Source organism: Erpetoichthys calabaricus, chromosome 2 (genome assembly GCF_900747795.2).
Source record: "Erpetoichthys calabaricus chromosome 2, fErpCal1.3, whole genome shotgun sequence".
NCBI lineage: Eukaryota > Metazoa > Chordata > Cladistia > Polypteriformes > Polypteridae > Erpetoichthys > Erpetoichthys calabaricus.
In genome coordinates, this window is record NC_041395.2 from 133356056 (window position 1) to 133378761 (window position 22706).

Below are 22706 nucleotides of genomic sequence, written 5' to 3' on the forward strand. Positions count from 1 at the left end.
TTTTTACAAACCTACAATTTCTCTTATTTGGTTCATTTAGATTCTCCAATTCACATTAATGCTCACATTCTTAGAATGGGTGAGAAAATTCACAAAGGGAGGGCCATTTTCCAAACATTATTTACACTGGGAACTATATTCTCTGGACCAATGAAGTAACCATACCAATGTCAAGCAAAATTTTAATTAAAGATTATAATACAAAGCTCATAAATATTATTTAATTAGGGGGAACAAACATTTTGGCAGTATATGTCTTACTTGTTTACACATCTTCAACATTCACATTTAACCTCAGCTGGGTGCACTGTAAAGCTAGGTCTCCAGAGAAAAGCTAAAAAGCTTTAAAAGCCTTTGGGAACAATTTTTTTTTATTTCTGACTATTTCATTCAGGTCCATTTAAATGACAGCAGTTAGACTGCACATCTCAGTGGGTGGTTCATTTAGTCATGTTGCTTCTGAAATTAGTGCTGCTACCTCTTTTAACAAAGACAGAAGACACAGTCTGTACGCTGAGAGATTATCCGGAAGTGCCTGTTTTCTCAAAGGATGGTGACATTATAATTGGTGGTCTCTTTTCATTCTATTCAACATTTACTACTAAAAAGCCCAATTTCACAATAATGCCAGAGCCACCAAAGTGCAAAAGGTTAGTGAAAATATTTATTTTTCTAATAGCAGTGTGCATTATGTAAAAAAAATATATAAAATTCATTTTTTGTATGAATTGTATAACTGTGGTATTTTCTAATTATTTTCATTTGTTGAAATTGTAGTGGTTTAAATACAGTGAAATTCCATAAAGTTAGTTAAAGCAAAACAAAGCTGTTTTTACAATTAGATTGAATAAAAAGAAAGTTATTGTCAGTAGTCAAGTCATGAAAGAAAAGATATTCAAAATGTAGACAGACTTTAGGAAAAAATCATAGTGGTTGGTTCAGCAACCATGAATAGGATACATAGTTGCAAAAAATGAATGGATCAATGAATAGAATAGGGTAGTTTATGTAATTTTTGGCTTTTGACTGTTTTTTTTTTAATATTTTACCTTTTTTTTCTTAGATGTGATTAATTAAATACATGTATTTTAAGATTTGTAAATCTACTACTTAAGTTACCCAAGCTCCAAGCAGATGACTACCAAATCAAAGTATTGTTTATTGAATCATGTGTCAGCATATTACATACAATAGAATTTTTCAAGATAATGAGATGTGCAAACAGTCCTATATTTCATTAAATATCATTTTTATTCTCAGTATACACTTCAGAGAATTTCTGTTGTCTCAAACAATGATATTTGCGATTGAAGAAATAAACAACAGTACTGAATTACTTTCTAACATTTCCCTGGGATATAAAATCTTTGATTTTTGTGCTAATATACCTCATACTATAAGATCAACAATGGCTTTGATAAATGGAGAGGGAGATGGATTATTTTCAAACCTTCACTGCACAAAACCATCCACTGTGCTTTCTGTAGTAGGACAAGCCTCTTCTTCTTCTATGATAGGGATGGCAACAACTCTGGGACCCTTTCAAATTCCAGTGGTAAGAAGCATTTTAAATATATAGCATTTATAATAAGAAATATATGCATAGATACAGTAGTGTGAAAAACTATTTGCCCCCTTCCTGATTTCTTATTCTTTTGCATGTTTGTCACACAAAATGTTTCTGATCATCAAACACATTTAACCATTAGTCAAATATAACACAAGTAAACACAAAATGCAGTCTGTAAATGGTGGTTTTTATTATTTAGGGAGAAAAAAAAATCCAAACCTACATGGCCCTGTGTGAAAAAGTAATTGCCCCCTGAACCTAATAACTGGTTGGGCCACCCTTAGCAGCAATAACTGCAGTCAAGCGTTTGCGATAACTTGCAATGAGTCTATTACAGCGCTCTGGAGGAATTTTGGCCCACTCATCTTTGCAAAATTGTTGTAATTCAGCTTTATTTGAGGGTTTTCTAGCATGAACCGCCTTTTTAAGGTCATGCCATAGCATCTCAATTGGATTCAGGTCAGGACTTTGACTAGGCCACTCCAAAGTCTTCATTTTGTTTTTCTTCAGCCATTCAGAGGTGGATTTGCTGGTGTGTTTTGGGTCATTGTCCTGTTGCAGCACCCAAGATCGCTTCAGCTTGAGTTGACGAACAGATGGCCAGACATTCTCCTTCAGGATTTTTTGGTAGACAGTAGAATTCATGGTTCCATCTATCACAGCAAGCCTTCCAGGTCCTGAAGCAGCAAAACAACCCCAGACCATCACACTACCACCACCATATTTTACTGTTGGTATGATGTTCTTTTTCTGAAATGCTGTGTTCCTTTTACGCCAGATGTAACGGGACATTTGCCTTCCAAAAAGTTCAACTTTTGTCTCATCAGTCCACAAGGTATTTTCCCAAAAGTCTTGGCAATCATTGAGATGTTTCTTAGCAAAATTGAGACGAGCCCTAATGTTCTTTTTGCTTAACAGTGGTTTGTGTCTTGGAAATCTGCCATGCAGGCCGTTTTTGCCCAGTCTCTTTCTTATGGTGGAGTCGTGAACACTGACCTTAATTGAGGCAAGTGAGGCCTGCAGTTCTTTAGACGTTGTCCTGGGGTCTTTTGTGACCTCTCGGATGAGTCATCTCTGCGCTCTTGGGGTAATGTTGGTCGGCCGGCCACTCCTGGGAAGGTTCACCACTGTTCCATGTTTTTGCCATTTGTGGATAATGGCACTCACTGTGGTTCGCTGGAGTCCCAAAGCTTTAGAAATGGCTTTGTAACCTTTACCAGACTGATAGATCTCAATTACTTCTGTTCTCATTTGTTCCTGAATTTCTTTGGATCTTGGCACGATGTCTAGCTTTTGAGGTGCTTTTGGTCTACTTCTCTGTGTCAGGCAGCTCCTATTTAAGTGATTTCTTGATTGAAACAGGTGTGGCAGTAATCAGGCCTGGGGGTGGCTACGGAAATTGAACTCAGGTGTGATACACCACAGTTAGGTTATTTTTTAACAAGGGGGCAATTACTTTTTCACACAGGGCCATGTAGGTTTGGATTTTTTTTCTCCCTAAATAATAAAAACCATCATTTAAAAACTGCATTTTGTGTTTACTTGTGTTATATTTGACTAATGGTTAAATGTGTTTGATGATCAGAAACATTTTGTGTGACAAACATGCAAAAGAATAAGAAATCAGGAAGGGGGCAAATAGTTTTTCACACCACTGTATATAAATCTCTTAAAAATAGAGAAATATTTTTGCACACTTAAGTAATCAGAAGAAAAAACCCTCCAAGTGGTATCTTCATCCCATAAAGCATTCGTCTTTGTTTCTAAAAACAGTATTTTAAAAAAGATGCTAGTAGATAAAGTGAAAAAAATATATTTAACATTTAAATGTGGGATGTAACATAGTAGAACAAATCTATATACTGCCAAAACTGTCTCTCTGCTTGTTTTCGGTATATTTGGATAGGTTTTCCACGTGGTGTTCTTGTAATCCACACACATCCCAGATACATAAAGATTTGTTTGTTTGGCAAACAGGTTGGCTCAGTATGAATGAGTATAAGTGAGTCAATGAGTGGGTTCTGTAATGTACTGGTTTCCTGGTCAGGATTTGCTTCCAAATTGTGCCTAATGCCTACAGGATACCCAACAACAGCATTGAACTGGTTAGGAGGGGATGAATGGAAACATAGATTTTTTTTAATCTTTTTATTTGCAGTATTAAAATCTCTTAATATGTACGAGAGTCTATGAAATAAAACATGTATAACATAACATTTTCCCCAGATAAGTCATCTTGCTACTTGTGCTTGCCTTAGCAAAAGAAATGAATTTCCTTCATTTTTCCGAACAATACCAAGTGATTATCATCAAAGCAGAGCTCTGGCAAAGCTAGTAAAACATTTTGGATGGACTTGGGTTGGAACAATTAGAAGTGATGACGACTACGGAAATTCAGGAATGGCTACATTCATCCAAACAGCAGAGCAGGAGGGAATTTGTGTTGAATATGCAGAGAGCTTTTTCAGAACATATCCAAAAGAGAAAATCCTTCAAGTTGTTGAAGTTATAAGAAAGTCAACAGCAAAGGTTATTATAGCTTTCCTAGCTCAACTTGAGATGATGGCATTACTCCAAGAAGTAGCACTTCACAATATAACTGGTGTAACGTGGATTGGAAGTGAGTCATGGATAACTTCTAGGAACCTTGCCACGGAAAGAAACTTTAAAACTCTGGGTGGTGTCCTTGGATTTGCAGTGGTCAATGTTGTGATGCCAGATTTAAGGGATTTTTTGTTTCGTATAAATCCTAGTGTTGCTTCAGATAACAATGTTTTGAAAGAGTTTTGGGAGACTGCTTTTAATTGCACCCTGGTAGCACAAGATATGTCTACAAACATGAGGCAATGCACAGGATGTGAAGATTTGAGGGCCACCAAGAACCAATACACAGACACCTCGGAAATGAGATTTGCCAATAATATTTATAAAGCTGTATATGCTGTGGCTCACTCACTTCATCATCTTTTTATATGTAGAAATGAGAACTCGTCAGATATTAATGTATGTGCAAATAAGATGACAGCCCAACCATGGCAGGTAGACAATCTACTTTTTATTATGAGACAAACGAAAAAGTAAGAGTATTATAATGAGAAGTAAGACAACAATAGTACTATTTTAAAGACAGTTTTACAATTACAAGAAAAGGATAGATAGATAGATAGATAGATAGATAGATAGATAGATAGATAGATAGATAGATAGATAGATAGATAGATAGATAGATAGATAGATAGATAGATAGATCAATTAGTGGTCAATATGTGTTTTTCAGACATATCTTCAGATTCTTTAAGAGATCATTTTATGTTATCATACTTTACAGAAATCTTAATTATAGCATTTTTACAATCAAGGGAAAGTCACATATAGCTGTTTATTTACTTTATAGGTACTTCATTATTTGAAAAGAGTAAATTTTACAAGCAAAACAGGGGAGACAGTCTCTTTCGATGAAAATGGTGATCCAGTGGCGAGATATGAACTGGTGAATTGGCAGCTGAGAGATGGGACTGCAGAATTTGTTACAGTTGGATATTATGATGCATCATTGCCAGAAAAACATCAGTTTACAATGAATAATGTAAAAATAGTATGGACTCACAACCAAGATCAGGTGATTTAAGATACTTTTCAGTTCTTTCATTTTCCTATAAAGGTTTTTTTTCTAAATGTAAATGTCAAAAGCTGCAATGAAAATTCAGTGTTATGGTCTGCAGACTGTCTTTTAAAATATTTGCATGTTATCTACCCATCTATTTGTTTAACTAACCAAACAATATCTCAATGTGTTAGTGAAAAGCCAAGCAAAATGACACCTTTTATTGGCTAACTAAATAGATTACAATATGCAAGCTTTCGAGGCATTACATCCTGCCTGAAGAAGGGGCCTGAGTTGCCTCGAAAGCTTGCATATTGTAATCTTTTTAGTTAGCCAGTTTTCTTGCCTTGAAGAACTGATTTCTAGGAGGGTTTCGGGACCTTGAGTTGATTAGGAGGTGCATCAACACTTTAATTAACATTCTTTAGTTTAAACTTTCTTTACCACTACACACATGTTTAGCTGAGTAACAGATCCAAAGTTAACTGAAGACCACAGCAATGTATGTTGATGAAATTGTTTGACTTTGCAAGACAGCTAATTCAAAAGAGTTTCTTATGCAAAGTGACCTCTGAATTCTGTCTTTAACTGAAAAGGAAGGTTGTTTTCTACAATGACAGATGTAAAGTACACCTCTGCATTAGTCTGTTTTTCTTTCAGACTTTTCGGTCTCTGTGTTGTTAAGAAACATGTTGAAATGTCATTACAGCCCTCCCTGCGCCTTGCCTCCTTACATGATGTGCTCCCTGAAGAAATACAAAATGATCATTCATTTCATAAACTTGAACTGCAGTTTTTATTCATGATGCAGTAATGGATTAAAACTGACAAAAAACATATCACAATTAGTGTTTTTTTCCCATTTCTGTTACTTAGCAAGAATGTGGAATTAATTTGGTTTCATTCATCTGAGAAATTCACCTGCAATTTGCCTAGTCACGCAAATTTATTTTAAGTAAGTACTTCGTATAATTATACATTATATTTTTTAAAAACCTAGCAGATATATATCTAACACCTCACTTACCTCAACATGTATTTTGCATGCTTTTAAACCACCAGCTGTTATGGAAAAATCACTGATACAAACAGCCACAAGCTAATCTAATGTTATTTTTATCAGGTATAACACAATGTTAAACCTTTGAGTACTCTGATGAAAATTTGGTTTTGTATTTATTCTGAACATTTTATCATATCGCATACACAAACACTGTGACGCACTTTGGATACATATGTGAAAAGTGGGCAGTAACAGATTCGTCCATGAAGGGGTTAACTCTGTGAGAAAAAACCATAGTGGAAATGTTAAAAATTTCCATCTCTATTTTTTTTCTGTACTGGGATATTGCCAAAATAATTGAGAAAGAAAAGGGATTCCTGGGAGACGGGCAATCACTCCTGGGAGTCCAGGAGAAGACACTTATTTTTGGGAGAGTTGGAATGTCTGATTGCCAGTTCTTGATACTGTCACAGAATTTTGGCATCAACATGTAGGGCTTCCTTAATTTTTCTCTCTTTCAGTTCTTCTTGGCTTTTTTCTGTCTATTGCCTGTCCTTACAGTTTATTAGCCTATTCTCCTCTTTGCACTCAGAAATGTTCTGTGTTGTGTTCAGGCTGGAGAAGAAAACTGCACAGGGCATAGGAAAAACAGTTAAAAGACAGACCAGACCGGACTGGACTGCAGGCAGACAGGACTGCATATAAACAAAGGATCAGACAATACTGTACTTAGGGTTACATACAGTACATGCATAGATTGACAGATAAATACACAATTTAAAATACCCTTTCCAAGAGCAATTCTAGTTATAAGGATTTCAAGATGTTTTCCAGTTTCCCATGCATCTGTTTCTAGCCTGTTAACCATTTGCCTTTTGCCTAATACTTCCCTTATATTGTCTTTTATTTGCCTATGCTAATCAAAATGGAACATTGTTTAAAAGAAATTACCAATTTAGGAAAATAGTTTTTCCGAGTTTTATTATTTGTGGTAACAATTGGAGATTCACTTTTTTCAATATTTCTCCCTGCTTATAGTGACCACACTGCCTCTGCTCTCTGGCTATGCAGGTATTTCTGTGGAAGCGGTCAGTGCATTTGCATTTCGTCAATTCTTTCTTTTCTTGTGAAGTTCATTGATAATTCATATTAAACTTTTATGATTAGCTAAACTTATATCCTGCTGCTCTATTTTTTCTTTAATGTTACACTGGGCACTGTTATGCTGATTTGTCTCCAATGGCTGATTTTCTAGCTCAGTTCATTGTGAGTAGTTTGGTTTAGGTTTACTGTGGATCTGTGCAGAGCTTTGCAGTAGTAGCACTCATGGTCCATCAGCTGTAGGTGGACCTAATAATAATAATAATATATTTAATTTATATAGCAGTTTTCCTTATCTCTAAAGTTTAATACTGTCTTCTGTATGGAACAGATGAATGGTAATCTTGGGTTTTACTCCTATTTCTAACAAGCTAAATTAAAGAACACCATACTGCCCCCTTACTCATATATTAGAACTACTCTATTAGAGTTATATTGTGTTAATTTAACAAATAAAAAGATTAGCTGATTAAGTGCTAGAGAAGAATGACTACATGCATTTATTTTTGACACATTAACTGTGGTTAACTAGGATTTTTGTTGTTTTTTAAAACTGAAACATATAAAACCTTGTTTACATTTACACTCAGGATGCTTTTATAGTAGTTCTGCAGATACTCATCATTTGAAAAACAAGTTTGGGTCTGAATATTTATATTGCACTGGTTTTAGGTGTATAGTGAACCCAGTCACAGGGGATGCCCAAACCAGTGTGTTTCTTCGTGCCAGTCCCAAGCCCGGATAAATGGGGAGGGTTACGACAGGAAGGGCATCCGGTGTAAAATTTTGCCAAATCAATATGCGGACAACAATACAAATTTCCATACCGGATTGGTCGAGCCCCCGGTTAACAACGACCGCCACCAGTACTGTTAGTCAACAAGGTGCTGGCGGAAATTGAGCTACTGTTGGCTGAAGAAGAAAAAGGAGAAGAAAAGGGGAGAGACGTGTCCGGAGGCAGGAGGAGAGGAGGAAAGTAAAGAGAGTGGAACTGAGGGTAGAAACTTTGAATGTTGGCAGTATGACTGGTAAGGGGATAGAGTTAGCAGATATGATGGAGAGAAGGAAGGTTGATGTATTGTGCGTGCAAGAGACTAAATGGAAAGGGAGTAAGGCCAGGTGGATCGGAGGTGGATTTAAATTGTTCTATCATGGTGTGGATGGAAGGAGAAATGGGGTAGGGGTTATTCTGAATGAACAGTATGTCAAGAGTGTTTTGGAGGTGAAACGAGTGTCAGGCAGAGTAATGATTATGAAACTGGAAATTGGAGGTGTGATGATGAATGTTGTTAGTCCATATGCACAGCAAGTTGGGTGTGCAATGGGTGAGTAAGAAGATTTTTGGAGTGAGTTGGATGAAGTAATGAACAGTGTACCCAAGGGACAGAAAGTGGTGATTGGAGCGGATTTCAATGGGCATGTTGATGAAGGGAACAGTGGAGATGAGGAGGTGATGGGTAGGTATGGTGTCAAGGAGAGGAATGAAGAAGGTCAGAGGATAGTGGATTTTACCAAAAGGATGGACATGGCTGTGGTGAATACGTATTTTAAGAAGAGGGAGGAACATAGGGTTACGTACAACAGTGGAGGAAGATGCACACAGGTAGATTACATTCCTATACAGAAGACTTAATCTGAAGGAGATTGAAGACTGCAAAGTGGTGGCAGGGGAAAGTGTAGTTAAACAGCATCGGATGGTGGTCTGTGGGATGATGTTGGAGATCAAGAAGAGGAAGAGAGTGAGGGCAGAGCCAAGGATCAAATGGTGGAAGTTGAAAAAGGAAGACTGCAAGGTTGAGTTTAGGGAGGAGGTGAGACAAGCACTGGGTGGCAGTGAAGAGTTACCTGACAGCTGAGTAACTACAGAAGATGTAGTAAGTGTGACAGCAAGAAAGGTGCTTGGCGTGACATCTGGAAAGAGGAAGGATCAAAAGAAAACCTGGTGGTGGAATGAGGAAATACAGGAGAGTATACAAAGGAAGAGGATGGCAAAGACGAAGTGGGATAGTCAGAGAAAGTAGAAAGTAGAACAAGAGTACAAGGAGATAAGGTGCAAGGTGAAGAGAGAGGTGGCGAAGGCTAACGAAAGGGCATATGATGAGTTGTATGAGAGGTTGGACACTAAGGAGGGAGAAAAGGACCTGTACCGATTGGCTAGACAGAGGGACCAAGCTGGCAAAGATGTGCAGCAGGTTAGAGTGATAAAGGATAAAGATGGAAATGTACTCACAAGCGAGGAGAGTGTGTTGAGCAGATGGAAAGAGAAGAGGTTGGATGATGTGGAGATAGTGAATCAGGAAGTGCAATGGATTAGCAAAGAGGAAGAACGGACAGCTATGAAGAGGATGAAAAATGGAAAGGCCATTGGTCCAGATGACATACCTATGGAAGCATGGAGGTGTTTAGAAGAGATGGCAGTGGAGTTTTTAACCAGATTGTTTAATGGAATCTTGGAAAGTGAGAGGATGCCTAAGGAGTGGAGAAGAAGTGTACTGGTGCCGATATTTAAGAATAAGAGGGATGTGCAGGACTGCAGTAACTACTGTAGAAGGGTATAATATTAATGAGCCACAGCATGAAGTTATGGGAAAGAGTAGTGGAAGCTAGGTTAAGAAGTGAGGTGATGATTAGTGAGCAGCAGTATGGTTTCATGCCAAGAAAGAGCACCATAGATGCAATGTTTGCTCTGAGGATGTTGATGGAGAAGTTTAGAGAAGGTCAGAAGGAGTTGCATTGTGTCTTTGTGGACCTGAAGAAAGCATATGACAGGGTGCCTCGAGAGGAGCTGTGGTATTGTATGAGGAAGTTGGGAGTGGCAGAGAAGTACGTAAGAGTTTTACAGGATATGTACGAGGGAAGTGCAACAGTGGTGAGGTCTGCAGTAGGAGTGAAGGATGCATTCAACATCGAGGTGGGATTACTTCAGGGATCAGCTCTGAGCCCTTTCTTATTGCAATGGTGATGGACAGGTTGACAGATGAGATTAGACAGGAGTCCCTGTGGACTATGATGTTTGCTGATGACATTGTGATCTGTAGCAATATTAGGGAGCAGGTTGAGGAGACCCTGGAGAGGTGGAGATATGCGCTAGAGAGGAGAGGAATGAAGGTAAGTAGGAACAAGACAGAATACATGTGTGTAAATGAGAGGGAGGTCAGTGGAATGCTGAGGATGCAGGGAGTAGAGTTGGTGAAGGTGGATGAGTTTGAATACTTGGGATCAACAGTACAGAGTAATGGTGATTGTGGAAGAGAGGTGAAAAAGAGTGCAGGCAGGGTGGAATGGGTGGAGAAGAATGTCAGGAGTTGTGACAGATGGGTATCAGCAAGATTGAAAGGGAAGGTCTACAGGGCGGTAGTGAGACCAGCTATGTTATATGGGTTGGAGATGGTGGCACTGACCAGAAAGCAGGAGACAGAGCTGGAGGTAGCAGAGTTAAAGATGCTAAGATTTGCATTGGGTGTGACGAGGATGGATAGGATTAGAAATGAGTGCATTGGAGGGTCAGCTCAAGTTGAACGGTTGGGAGACAAAGTCAGAGAGGCAAGATTACATTGGTTTGGACATGTGCATAGGAGAGATGCTGGGTATATTGGAAGAAGGATACTAAGGATAGAGCTGCTAGGGAAGAGGAAAAGGGGAAGGCCTAAGCGAAGGTTTATGGATGTGGTGAGAGAGGACATGCAGGTGATGGGTGTAACAGAACAAGATGCAGAGGACAGAAAGATATGGAAGAAGATGGTCCACTGTGGCAACCCCTAATGGTAGCAGCCGAAAAAAAGAAGAAGAAGTGTTTTATTGATTTTGAACATCTTTACCTTGGTAACACTTTTAAAACCTAAGAAATAACATTTGATAACAAACTGAATCAAAGTCTTAATGGCAGCATGCAATATAAAATTGTATTTGAAGTTTAGTGATTGTTGCACTGTTAAAAACTGCGCTGTGTCTATTCATTAAACCTAGTATGCAGCATTAGGAATGTAGGAATGCTACAGAAACACTTCTCCAGATAGCACTTCACATAGATGACTCCAGTCTTTCATTAACTGTTCTAGGCGTATTTATAGAAAGTGTATTTCCATATACAGAGTTAAAGTGTTAATTTTATACTTGCAACTTTCCTGTTTGGCACATGTTCTTGAATGTGTTTCTGCTTTTATCGATGGGGACAATAAGTTTGCTGCAAATGTCAGATGAATGCTACAAGCCCAGGGCAAGGCTGGAAAGGGTTTATGTAGTGTATAGTATAAAATTCCAAATCAATAATATCCAAAGCCAGGAATGACCCAGAGTCCAAAAAGCCTTCTTATTTCAAATTAGAACGTTTATGAAAAATAATAAACAGCTGTGCTCTGTCCATGGAGAAAGCCGCTGTTCCATAGCTTAACATAGATAAGATACCTTGACAAGCCTGCTATGCTAATTGGCAACACCTAATGGAATTTTGCCACCTTATGTGATTGCCCTTCAGTCATGCCCACTTTTATTAGATTATACTCATTCATGTTTGGCATTTTGCTGTCTTTGTCCGGTATCCTTTTCAACCACGCCTCCTTATTATTGATCCTCCACCCAATCTCTGGCATCAGTGTTCAGGGTGTCATTTAACTTTGTTGGAATGGATATATGTAAGACCGAGTACATATCAGTACATTCCAGTGTTTTAACTACAAGTATGTATGGCTCAGTGGAATTCAGTGCTTAACAGTGCCTGACCCATACTGGTGAGATTATAATATACTTTAAAACTAACAGTGTCTTATAAGGTACTGAATCACATAATAAAACAAGTGTTTGTTTAAAATAAAAGTGCTTAATCATATTATACATTCTAGTTTCTTTGCATACTGTATTCCAGTTATTCAGTGTGATTGTGTATAAAAATATCCAGTAAATATTCATGTAGGTACATTTCCATAACAGCTGCAGTGTTAGTTACATAACATTCTCATACCTACTTAACCCATTTCATAGCTGGAACCTAGCATCAGAACAGGATGTTAATCCATCGCAGGACTTGCACACACCCACACTCCCACACACACACACACAAAATCACATGTCCAGTTTGAAATCAACAATTAACCCCTTACATTTTCGAAGACATAGGAGGAAAACCCGAGCAGATGCAGGGTGAACATGCAACCCAGGAGGATGGATCGATGAGGCAGAGATTTTTAGATATTCCTACATTAGCAACAGATTCTATTTGTTTAATGGGCTCACATTTGCTAGTGTGTGTTAGTTTTTTCATAAAACATCAAAGTTGCTTTCTTTCAGTGTGAAGGTCAACATCATACTTGTACTATACTGTATCTTTCTTTACTTTGACATATTTGTGTTGATTTTTATAATTACAGTAATCCCTCGCTATATCGCGCTTCGACTTTCGCAGCTTCACTCTATCGCAGATTTTATATGTAAGCATATTTAAATATATATCACGGATTTTTTGCTGGTTCATGGGTTTCAGTGGACAATGGTTTTTTTCATTTCTGGTACATGCTTCCTCAGTTGGTTTGCCCAGTTGATTTCATACAAGGGACGCTATTGGCAGAAGGCTGAGAAGCTACCCAATCAGAGCATGTATTAAGTATTAAATAAAACTCCTCAAATATATTGTGAGCAGGGGGGCTGTTTGCACCCCTAGAGGATACAGACGCTCCTCAAAAAACACTGAAAGACTACCTTCACATTGCTCCCTTCCTTGCTGGGCTTACTTGTGGCTGCTTTTTTGCGCGATATGCTTCCCGCACGGTGCTTCGCATACTTAAAAGCCCAAACAGCACCTATTGATTTTTGATTGTTTGCTTTTCTCTCTCTCACTCTCTTGCTCTGACAATTTCTGCTCCTGATAGAGGGGGTGTGAGCAGGGGGGGCTGTTCACACCCCTAAAGGATATGGACGCTTGTCTAAAAGATGATTAAAGACTACCTTCACATTGCTCCCTTTCTTGCTGGGCTAACTTGCGGCTGCTTTGTCAAGCGATATGCTTCCTGCACGGTGTTTTGCATACTTAAAAGCTCGAACAGCACCAATCAGTTTTTGATTGTTTGCTTTTCTCTCTCTCTCTCTCTCTGACATTCATACTTAAAAACTCAACCAGCACCTATTGATTTTTGATTGTTTGCTTTTCTCTGTCTCTCTCTCTGACATTCTCTGCTCCTGACGCGCACTCCTTTGAAGAGGAAGATATGTTTGCATTCTTTTACTTGTGAGACGGAACTGTCATCTCTGTCTTGTCATGGAGCACGTTTAAACTTTTGAAAAAGAGACAAATGTTTGTTTGTAGTGTTTTAATAAACTTCCTGTCTCTCTACAACCTGTGTTTCTGTGCAAATCTGTGACCCAAGTGTGACAATATAAAAATAACCATATAAACATATGGTTTTTATTTCGCGGATTTTCACCTTCATGGGGGCTCTGGAATGCAACCCCCGCGATGAAGGAGGGATCACTGTACCTTTTCTTTCTTGCATGCAGCCATTCATTTTCTGTGGTGAATTTTCCTATTACATGTTCATATGAAGGATAAGCCCTAAACAGGATGGCAGTGGCATACTTATACACACTGTACTCATTTATATTAGATTAATGTATAGATTTATATAGTTTTAAGAAACATTATAATGATAGCTTGAATTCCATTTGTTGTGGTAGGGATTGCACCCATTGTAACAGCAAATGGGGTGGGTTGGTGGTGGTGTTCATGGCTTTGAAGGAATTTCAGCATAGCGTTTATAGATAATTATAGTATTATGGACTACCTGATTTTCTGTGTTTGCACTTGTTTTGTTTTGGTAGAGTAATATATTGCTCTACTTTCCCCAATTGTATTATTAATATGTAGCCTTTGTCAGAATGCCTCAGATATCACAGACTTACCACTGTTTATAAGGTATTATAGTATATAACTTATCCCCACCTTCCCTTCTATATCTATAGGCAATTAGGTGTAGTAAAAGACAAGCAGGAATTAAGTTACACATAAAACAATGTATTATTGGTAATATTCATAAATAATAACAATATGCAAAGTACATTTGAATATTGCCAACCATACAACCTAATTAAATGGTGATGTGTAGTTTCAGGCAGCACACTGACTTGTAGTTATTTAAAATGTCTCTTGTTAAGGCATCATTGGTGCTCAGCTTTCTTCAGAACAGGCCATATGCCTGTTCCAATATGGCTGCTGAGCTGTGGTCTCCATTGTGTTGTCCTTTCAGTTCATGGTGTGATGGTCTTCATCAGTTTGGTAAGAAAGATGCTTTTTTCAGATGTTAGTAAGAGAGAGAGAATGTGGTTGAACAAGCAGATTTATAGATTCTCTGTCCAACCCCTACAGCCAATAGGACATCATGGTACTTAAAAGCTTCTGATAGAAGCCAATTCCAAACAGCCATGCTTCAGACCAATGGGGCAAAGACAATCTTAACACCTGCCATCCCCCAAAACCATATGTTAAGGTGCAGTTTGGCTTCCTTGCGGGGGTTGAAAGACTTTAGCAGAGAAACACTCGCCAAACTGGTTTAACGCACATTCCCCCCCATCTCTGTCTTAACATTCAGAGAGACCCATTCCTAAAGGGTGGGGGGGGGGGGGGGGGGGGGGGGGGGGTTTAAACACTCACGAATGTAACACTAAATTACATTGCTTTGCCTAAATTACAAATAAGGACATACAAAATATTTATCAAGTTAAATGCAAAATCTTACATCACAACAGTATTAAACTTATTCACCAATATTTTCTGTTAACTGAAGAATAAATACAACATTGTTCCATATGGTTTAGTAAATACCAAGATTATTCAGGTTTGTAACATTTGCTACTGTGAGATTTAAGTTGTTACGTTGAGATTTAAGTGGTTATTAAATTATTACTTTTTCTTTGGGCTGCTCCTGTTAGGGGTTGCCACAGCGGATCATCTTCTTCCATATTGTCCTGTCTTCTGCATCTTGCTCTGTTACACCCACCACCTCCATGTCCTCTCTCACCACATACATAAACCTTCTTTTAGGCCTTCCTCTTTTCCTTTGGCCTGGCAGCTCCATCCTTAACATCCTTCTCCCAATATACCCAGCATCTCTCCTCTGCACATGTCCAAACCAACATAATCTTGCCTCTCTGACTTTGTCTCAAACCTTCCAACCTGAGCTGACCTTCTAGTGTACTCATTTCTAATCCTAATCTCCTCATCACACCCAGTGCAAATCTTAGCATCTTTAACTCTGCCACCTCCAGCTCAGTCTCCTGCTTTCTGGTCAGTGCCACCGTCTCTAACCCATATAACATACCTGGTCTCACTACCGTCCTGTAGACCTTCCCTTTCACTCTTGATAATACCTGTCTGTCACAAATTACTCCTGACACTCTTCTCCACTCATTCCACCCTGCCTGCACTCTTTTTTTCACCTCTCTTCCACAATCCCTGTTACTCTGTACTGTTGAACCCAAGTATTTAAACTCATCCACCTTCACCAACTCTACTCCCTGCATCCTCACATGCTTACTAAAGAGTAATATATATATACAGTGCATCCGGAAAGTATTCACAGCGCATCACTTTTTCCACATTTTGTTATGTTACAGCCTTATTCCATAATGGATTAAATTCATTTTTTTCCTCAGAATTCTACACACAACACCCCATAATGACAACGTGAAAAAAGTTTACTTGAGGTTTTTGCAAATTTATTAATAATAAAAAAACTGAGAAATCACATGTACATAAGTATTCACAGCCTTTGCTCAATACTTTGTCGATGCACCTTTGGCAGCAATTACAGCCTCAAGTCTTTTTGAATATGATGCCACAAGCTTGGCACACCTATCCTTAGCCAGTTTCGCCCATTCCTCTTTGCAGCACCTCTCAAGCTCCATCAGGTTGGATGGGAAGCGTCGGTGCACAGCCATTTTAAGATCTCTCCAGAGATGTTGAATCGGATTCAAGTCTGGGCTCTGGCTGGGCCATTTAAGAACATTCACAGAGTTGTCCTGAAGCCACTCCTTTGATATCCTGGCTGTGTGCTTAGGGTTGTTGTCCTGCTGAAAGATGAACCGTCGCCCCAGTCTGAGGTCAAGAGTGCTCTGGAGCAGGTTTTCATCCAGGATGTCTCTGTACATTGCTGCAGTCATCTTTCCCTTTATCCTGACTAGTCTCCCAGTCCCTGCTGATGAAAAACATCCCCACAGCATGATGCTGCCACCACCATGCTTCACTGTAGGGATGGTATTGGCCTGGTGATGAGCGGTGCCTGGTTTCCTTCAAACGTGACACCTGGCATTCACACCAAAGAGTTCAATCTTTGTCTCATCAGACCAGAGAATTTTGTATTGCATTTGTACATTACACGGTGGTGAAGTGGCTAGCACTACTGCCTGATACCTCCTAGCATCTAAGTTTAATTCCCAAGCTACCTTCCGTATGGGATTTACAGTGCATCTGGAAAGTATTCACAGCGCATCACTTTTTCCACATTTTGTTATGTTACAGCCTTATTCCAAAATGGATTAAATTCATTTTTTTCCTCAGAATTCTACACACAACACCCCATAATGACAACGTGAAAAAAGTTTACTTGAGATTTTTGCAAATTTATTAAAAATAAAAAAATCGAGAAAGCACATGTACATAAGTATTCACAGCCTTTGCCATGAAGCTCAAAATTGAGCTCAGGTGCATCTTGTTTCCCCTGATCATCCTTGAGATGTTTCTGCAGCTTAATTGGAGTCCACCTGTGGTAAATTCAGTTGGTTGGACATGATTTGGAAAGGCACACACCTGTCTATATAAGGTCCAGCAGTTGACAGTTCATGTCAGAGCACAAACCAAGCATGAAGTTAAAGGAATTGTCTGTAGACCTCTGAGACAGGATTGTCTCTAGGCACAAATCTGGGGTAGGTTACAAAAAAAGTTCTGCTGCTTTGAAGGTCCCAATGAGCATGGTGGCCTCCATCATCCGTAAGTGGAAGAAGTTCGAAACCACCAGGACTCCTCCTAGAGCTGGCCGGCCATCTAAACTGAGTGATCGGGGGAGAAGGGCCTTAGTCAGGGAGGTGACCAAGAACCCGATGGTCACTCTGTCAGAGCTCCAGAGGTCCTCTGTGGAGAGAGGAGAACCTTCCAGAAGGACAACCATCTCTGCAGCAATCCACCAATCAGGCCTGTATGGTAGAGTGGCCAGATGGAAGCCACTCCATAGTAAAAGGCACATGGCAGCCCGCCTGGAGTTTGCCAAAAGGCACCTGAAGGACTCTCAGGTAGACAATTGAATTTGACTGTCCATTTTATATATACTCTATATATAAAATGGACAGTCAAATTCAAATGTCTAGCTAGTGATGCTTTCATTTTCCAAATCTCTCCTTACTTATTTTACATTTGTATCAAAATTTAAGAGTATCTTTGTGAAAATCAAATGAAGATCAATTGAGTAGTTAAAAATGCCAAGTTCTAGTAGTTCTAGTGGTTAACAAATGCCTTTGTTTTGATGTTTTTCGTTGTGCTTAAAATAAGTGATCAGACTGCTATTCCTTATGCATTAATTGTGAAAAGAAGTGTATCTTGTAGTACTTGGAACACTTTGAAGAGCTTTTTATCAATAATTTTTAACAGGGTGGCACAGGGGTGCAGTGGGTAGCGCTGTCAGTTAATATAAATTAAGTACATGGTCTAATCACTTTTAATTGGTGCAATCTCTCACAATTTTCTGCAGCTAATTTTAATTTTAATTGTATTTTCCATCCATTAATTCATTTTGTAAACCCACATATCAAACTTTTATCACCCAGAGCCTATTCTGTCAGCACTGGTGCCAAATTCAATATGGCCATCTTCCACTAGCTTGCATCTCTGTATTCAAATTCTTATTGTTTCTTATGTATGTTGTTATTTTAAATTCAAATTCAGTACTACATAGTCCTTGAATATTTCCATTGTTAATGGGATTTGATCTGATTTTAGCTGATTTTAGGAACGCTAGAATCTGTCCTGACAGAATATACTATGAGGCATAAAGGAAACAATAAAATTTTATTATTTTTCACTATTTTTTTATTTAAGGTACCTACATCTTTTTGCAGTGAAAGTTGTCTTCCAGGTACCCGCAAGGCAATAAAAAAAGGGAGGCCTGTGTGTTGCTTTGACTGCATTCCATGTGGAGAAGGAGAAATTAGCAGCAGAAATGGTAAGGCACTGAGACAATAGCATTCAAAGTCACCAAGCCCATGCAAGTATGACATATTTGACAAACTACTCAGATTAATATGACATATTTCCAGCCTAAATATTTAACCTAAAGTATAAGTGAAATATGCATTTATCAAATAATAAATTATTGGCATGGCTGTAAACAATTTGGTATTGACAAAGCACACTTGTGAATTTTAACATTACTTTAACTGTTGTCACTTGGTTTGTACAATAAAAACAAGCAGATATCTAGAATGTAACTAATAAGAAATAAAACTGTATTAGGGGTGGTTGCTGCCTTGCACCCAGTGTGAAAGGCATGGATGAATTACTTTTATACTTAGAAAAAATCTAAATAAGTTTATTCATCTACTGATTTTCTGTTTGTAACATGTTGTCACATCTTTGGCACCTGCTGGTCTGTGTTTGTCTCCATTAAATCCACTTTCATCCAAGTCTGGGAGGTTCTGGGTGGACATATTGAAACTTACCAAGGCATAGTATTTCTTATCTATATACAGTAAATGGTATAATGTTTCCGTTATTTAGCATAAAATGAGTAATTTGGTTTCTAGATTTTCTTTAACATGGCAAAATATGAGTTGATTATCTTTTTTAAAAGTGCCCTCTCCTATAATAAATGTGTCTAAAAAATATTATCAGCTATACTGATAGATACTCTATGTCCTAATAATATACTCTGTGGATGGAGTTCGGCATTTATGCTATAACCTCATACTAAAACTTCAATAGTTGTAATATTTAAAGCTGGACAACATATTGTATTATTTTTTGTCTTTGTTTAACAAATAATTTTGTTGCTTACATTCTAAATAATATTAAATGTTTTCTCTTAGTTTCAATTAGTTTATAGAGGGTTGACAAAGTTTCAAAATACTTAGCACTGAAGCCTCACAGCTCCAAGATGTTTCTCAGGATGACCACCGTCTGTGTGGTGTATCTTACTTTATCTAATGTCTCAGAGTTGTAACATTACCACGTGCCAAGGTGATGTTGGTTACTTGAATTAGTGACCCTAAACTGGTGTGGTGTGACAGAGTGTGCCATGTAATAGACTGGTGTTCCATCTTTGATTGGTTTCTGCCTTGGAGGTTCAGGTTCCAGTTCTCCACAATTCATAAATATAATAAGAAGGTCCCAAAATAGATGAATGGATACGTGTATTATTATTATAATGCTGAATGCCATTTCCTAATGCTGTGTTAGTCCTAGTTTAATGTAGCTTTCAAAACACAAACATGTGACAAAACTGATTAACATCAAAAAGTACTTCTAGAACATGCAAAATAAAAGTATCCAGAGCAAACTGAAAGCCTAAACTGTTCTACTGTTATTTTGTGCAAATGTTGTTACCCTGTTGGAGTAAGATTCCAGGGTATGTGATTTCTTGGGGCCTGGATAGGGCCACACAGGACATCTCCTGACTAGCGGAAAACCCCACATGGGATCCCCTTCTACTGTCTCAAAACAACAAAGGAGTAAGGTTTTTAGCTCTTGTCATCTCTAGTTCCAAATGATAATGTGAGATGAAATTGACTAAAATTAGAAAATGCCAGCTGAAATTTCAGTTGCAAAGCCAGCAGAATCCTAGATGGATACCTATATTTTCAGTATTTTCATTATCCCAGCTTTATAAAACACATTATTTTTTTTTTACAGAAGTTTAAACTTCAGGCTAAACTCCTTATAACAGAAATCATTGTAAAATTAGATAAGGTTTAAAACTAAGAAGTTTTATTATCGATTTGATAAAAGCTTGAAAACTATGTTGTGAAACCTTCCCTGTAACCCAACTAAACTATTTATTTTTTCTTTTTCTCTGCATGTACAGATTCAATTGACTGTGTAAAATGCCCTGCGGAATATTGGCCAAACCAGCAAAGAGATCACTGCATTTTAAAGGACAAAGAATTTCTTTCATATGAAGAAATTATGGGTGCATTTTTGATGGTCTTGTCTTTGATGGGAGCTGGTGTGACTATAGGCATAACTTTTGTTTTTTATTGCAACAGAAGCACACCTATTGTTAAAGCAAATAATTCTGAATTAAGTTTCCTTCTTCTGTTTTCTTTAATATTAAGCTTCCTTTGTTCCTTAACTTTTATTGGTCGTCCATCTGACTGGTCCTGTATGTTGCGCCACACAGCTTTCGGGATTGTATTTGTCTTGTGCATTTCTTGTGTTCTTGGAAAAACAATAGTTGTGATAATGGCCTTTAAAGCTACACTGCCAGGAAATAATGTCATGAAATGGTTTGGACCAAATCAACAACGACTATGCATTTGCATTTTCACATTAATACAGGTGCTCATATGCACTCTGTGGCTATTGTTGTCACCTCCATTTCCCAACAGTAACACAGCATATTATAAAGAAAAAATAATATTAGAATGTGACATAGGATCTGCCCTTGCATTTTATGCTGTTTTAGGATACATTGGATTTCTTTCTGCATTGTGCTTCATTTTGGCTTTTCTAGCTCGTAAACTACCTGATAATTTCAATGAAGCAAAATACATCACATTTAGCATGTTGATTTTCTGTGCTGTCTGGATCACATTTATTCCTGCTTATATCAGTTCACCAGGAAAATACACAGTGGCTGTGGAAATATTTGCAATTTTAGCTTCCAGCTACGGTTTGCTTTTCTGTATTTTTGCTCCCAAATGTTTCATCATACTTGTGATGCCAGAAAAAAACACAAAAAAGTATCTAATGGGTAAAATACCCTGAATATCAGCTTTGCTTTACAAATTTTACATTTATATTCTATACCTTTCTTATTTAGTAGCATACACATTAAGCTTGAAAGTATGTGATAGTGTTTTTCATCCTATCAGAATGCACAAACTACCAAAAGTATGGAACGCCTTTATACTACAGTAATAATAAACAAAATATTAATTTTGAAAAAAAAAGTTGCATTGTTAATTTATATGTTTATTGTGTGCCATAATCTTTTGTTTCCTGTAATCAATCCTGGAGTAGCATCATGTTTCTTGGTTTCATTCAAACCATTTTATTTAGTGGGGACCATTTAAGTGGGGTCATTTTGAACCACAGTAAAAATGCAAAAGCAGCAAAGCATATCAGTATCTGCATAATCAGATAAAGAAATTATCCAAAAAACGAATGTAATGGATTTTATGTTTCTAACACATATACATAAACTTTAGAACCATTTTGACTTTGTGTTTATTATGTTATTGGGTAATGTGCAGCAGGTAGGCTTGTCATATATTGCTGGGTAAAGAAACCAGTGCAAACACAGCTACTACTTTATGAAAGATAATAATATATATTTGTAAGTTTACTTCCACAGTGCATATGCACATATTTTATGTATGTATATATGTGTGTATGTATGAGAATAATGGTTTAAGCTAATGTAACAGTATATTGGTTATTATTGGTAAGTAACATATGTATTTAAATTCAGAATCACAGAGATAATCTTGGGGCTATATCTATCTAATGTTACTTTCAGTGACAAAGTTAATTAAATTAATTATTTTTGCTATATTTTAAAAGTCAAAAATATCAATTTTCTTTGTCAAAATATCCAGTTCTATTTGTGGACTTTGGTAAATATTGAATGGTGATGATGTGCACTTGGGAGTAGTTGCTGAATTTTCCTTGTTACTGTAGATACTGAAGACAAAATGCAACTAATTTAGGTATTTTTCATAGATTTCTTTTAAACTTAAGTCAAAGTAGCTCTGTTTCAAGCACCACAACCTTGCTAAATGTAAGAATTATTTATTTAAACAGCAACACGAGTCATGCTTGTAAATTATCCATCTTAATAAAATGGCAGCTGTCTGTGTGTGTGTCTGTGTAATTGTAAATCTGTTCAGTTGCTAGGATTAGGAAGAAAAACTTTATATTATGCAAAACATGTAGAATAGTCAAAAAAAATCAAAAATGATAATAAATATACAAAATAAGGGTCTAAAAATAAGAAACTCGGTCTTATCAGATTTTTGTGTTGTAAGACAGTATATGCTGTGATGCCCAGGTATACTGCAGCTCGTATACTCATCCTTGAATTTGGACATTGATAGTCAAGAAACTGAGACTGTGTATTCAGAACACATAACAACAACAGAGGTAGGTGAAAAATGTGCCTTGTGTTTTTATTTTCATAGTGTCCAAATGGTACATAAAGTTCAGTGCAAGATCTTGATAAATCAATAAATAACCCAAT

At 37.5% G+C, this 22706-nt stretch overlaps 1 protein-coding gene across 1 annotated transcript; it reads left to right on the forward strand.

Moving 5' to 3' along the window:
• The first annotated feature begins 449 nt into the window (after nt 1–449).
• Nucleotides 450–21376, forward strand: LOC114643441 (extracellular calcium-sensing receptor-like). Its single transcript, XM_028792024.2, has 6 exons — nt 450–650; nt 1261–1555; nt 3797–4609; nt 4965–5189; nt 18350–18473; nt 20331–21376. The coding sequence occupies exons 1-6, from the start codon at nt 451–453 to the stop codon at nt 21230–21232; spliced, it is 2559 nt and encodes an 852-aa protein (XP_028647857.2). The 5' UTR covers nt 450; the 3' UTR covers nt 21233–21376.
• The last annotated feature ends 1330 nt before the right edge of the window (nt 21377–22706 follow it).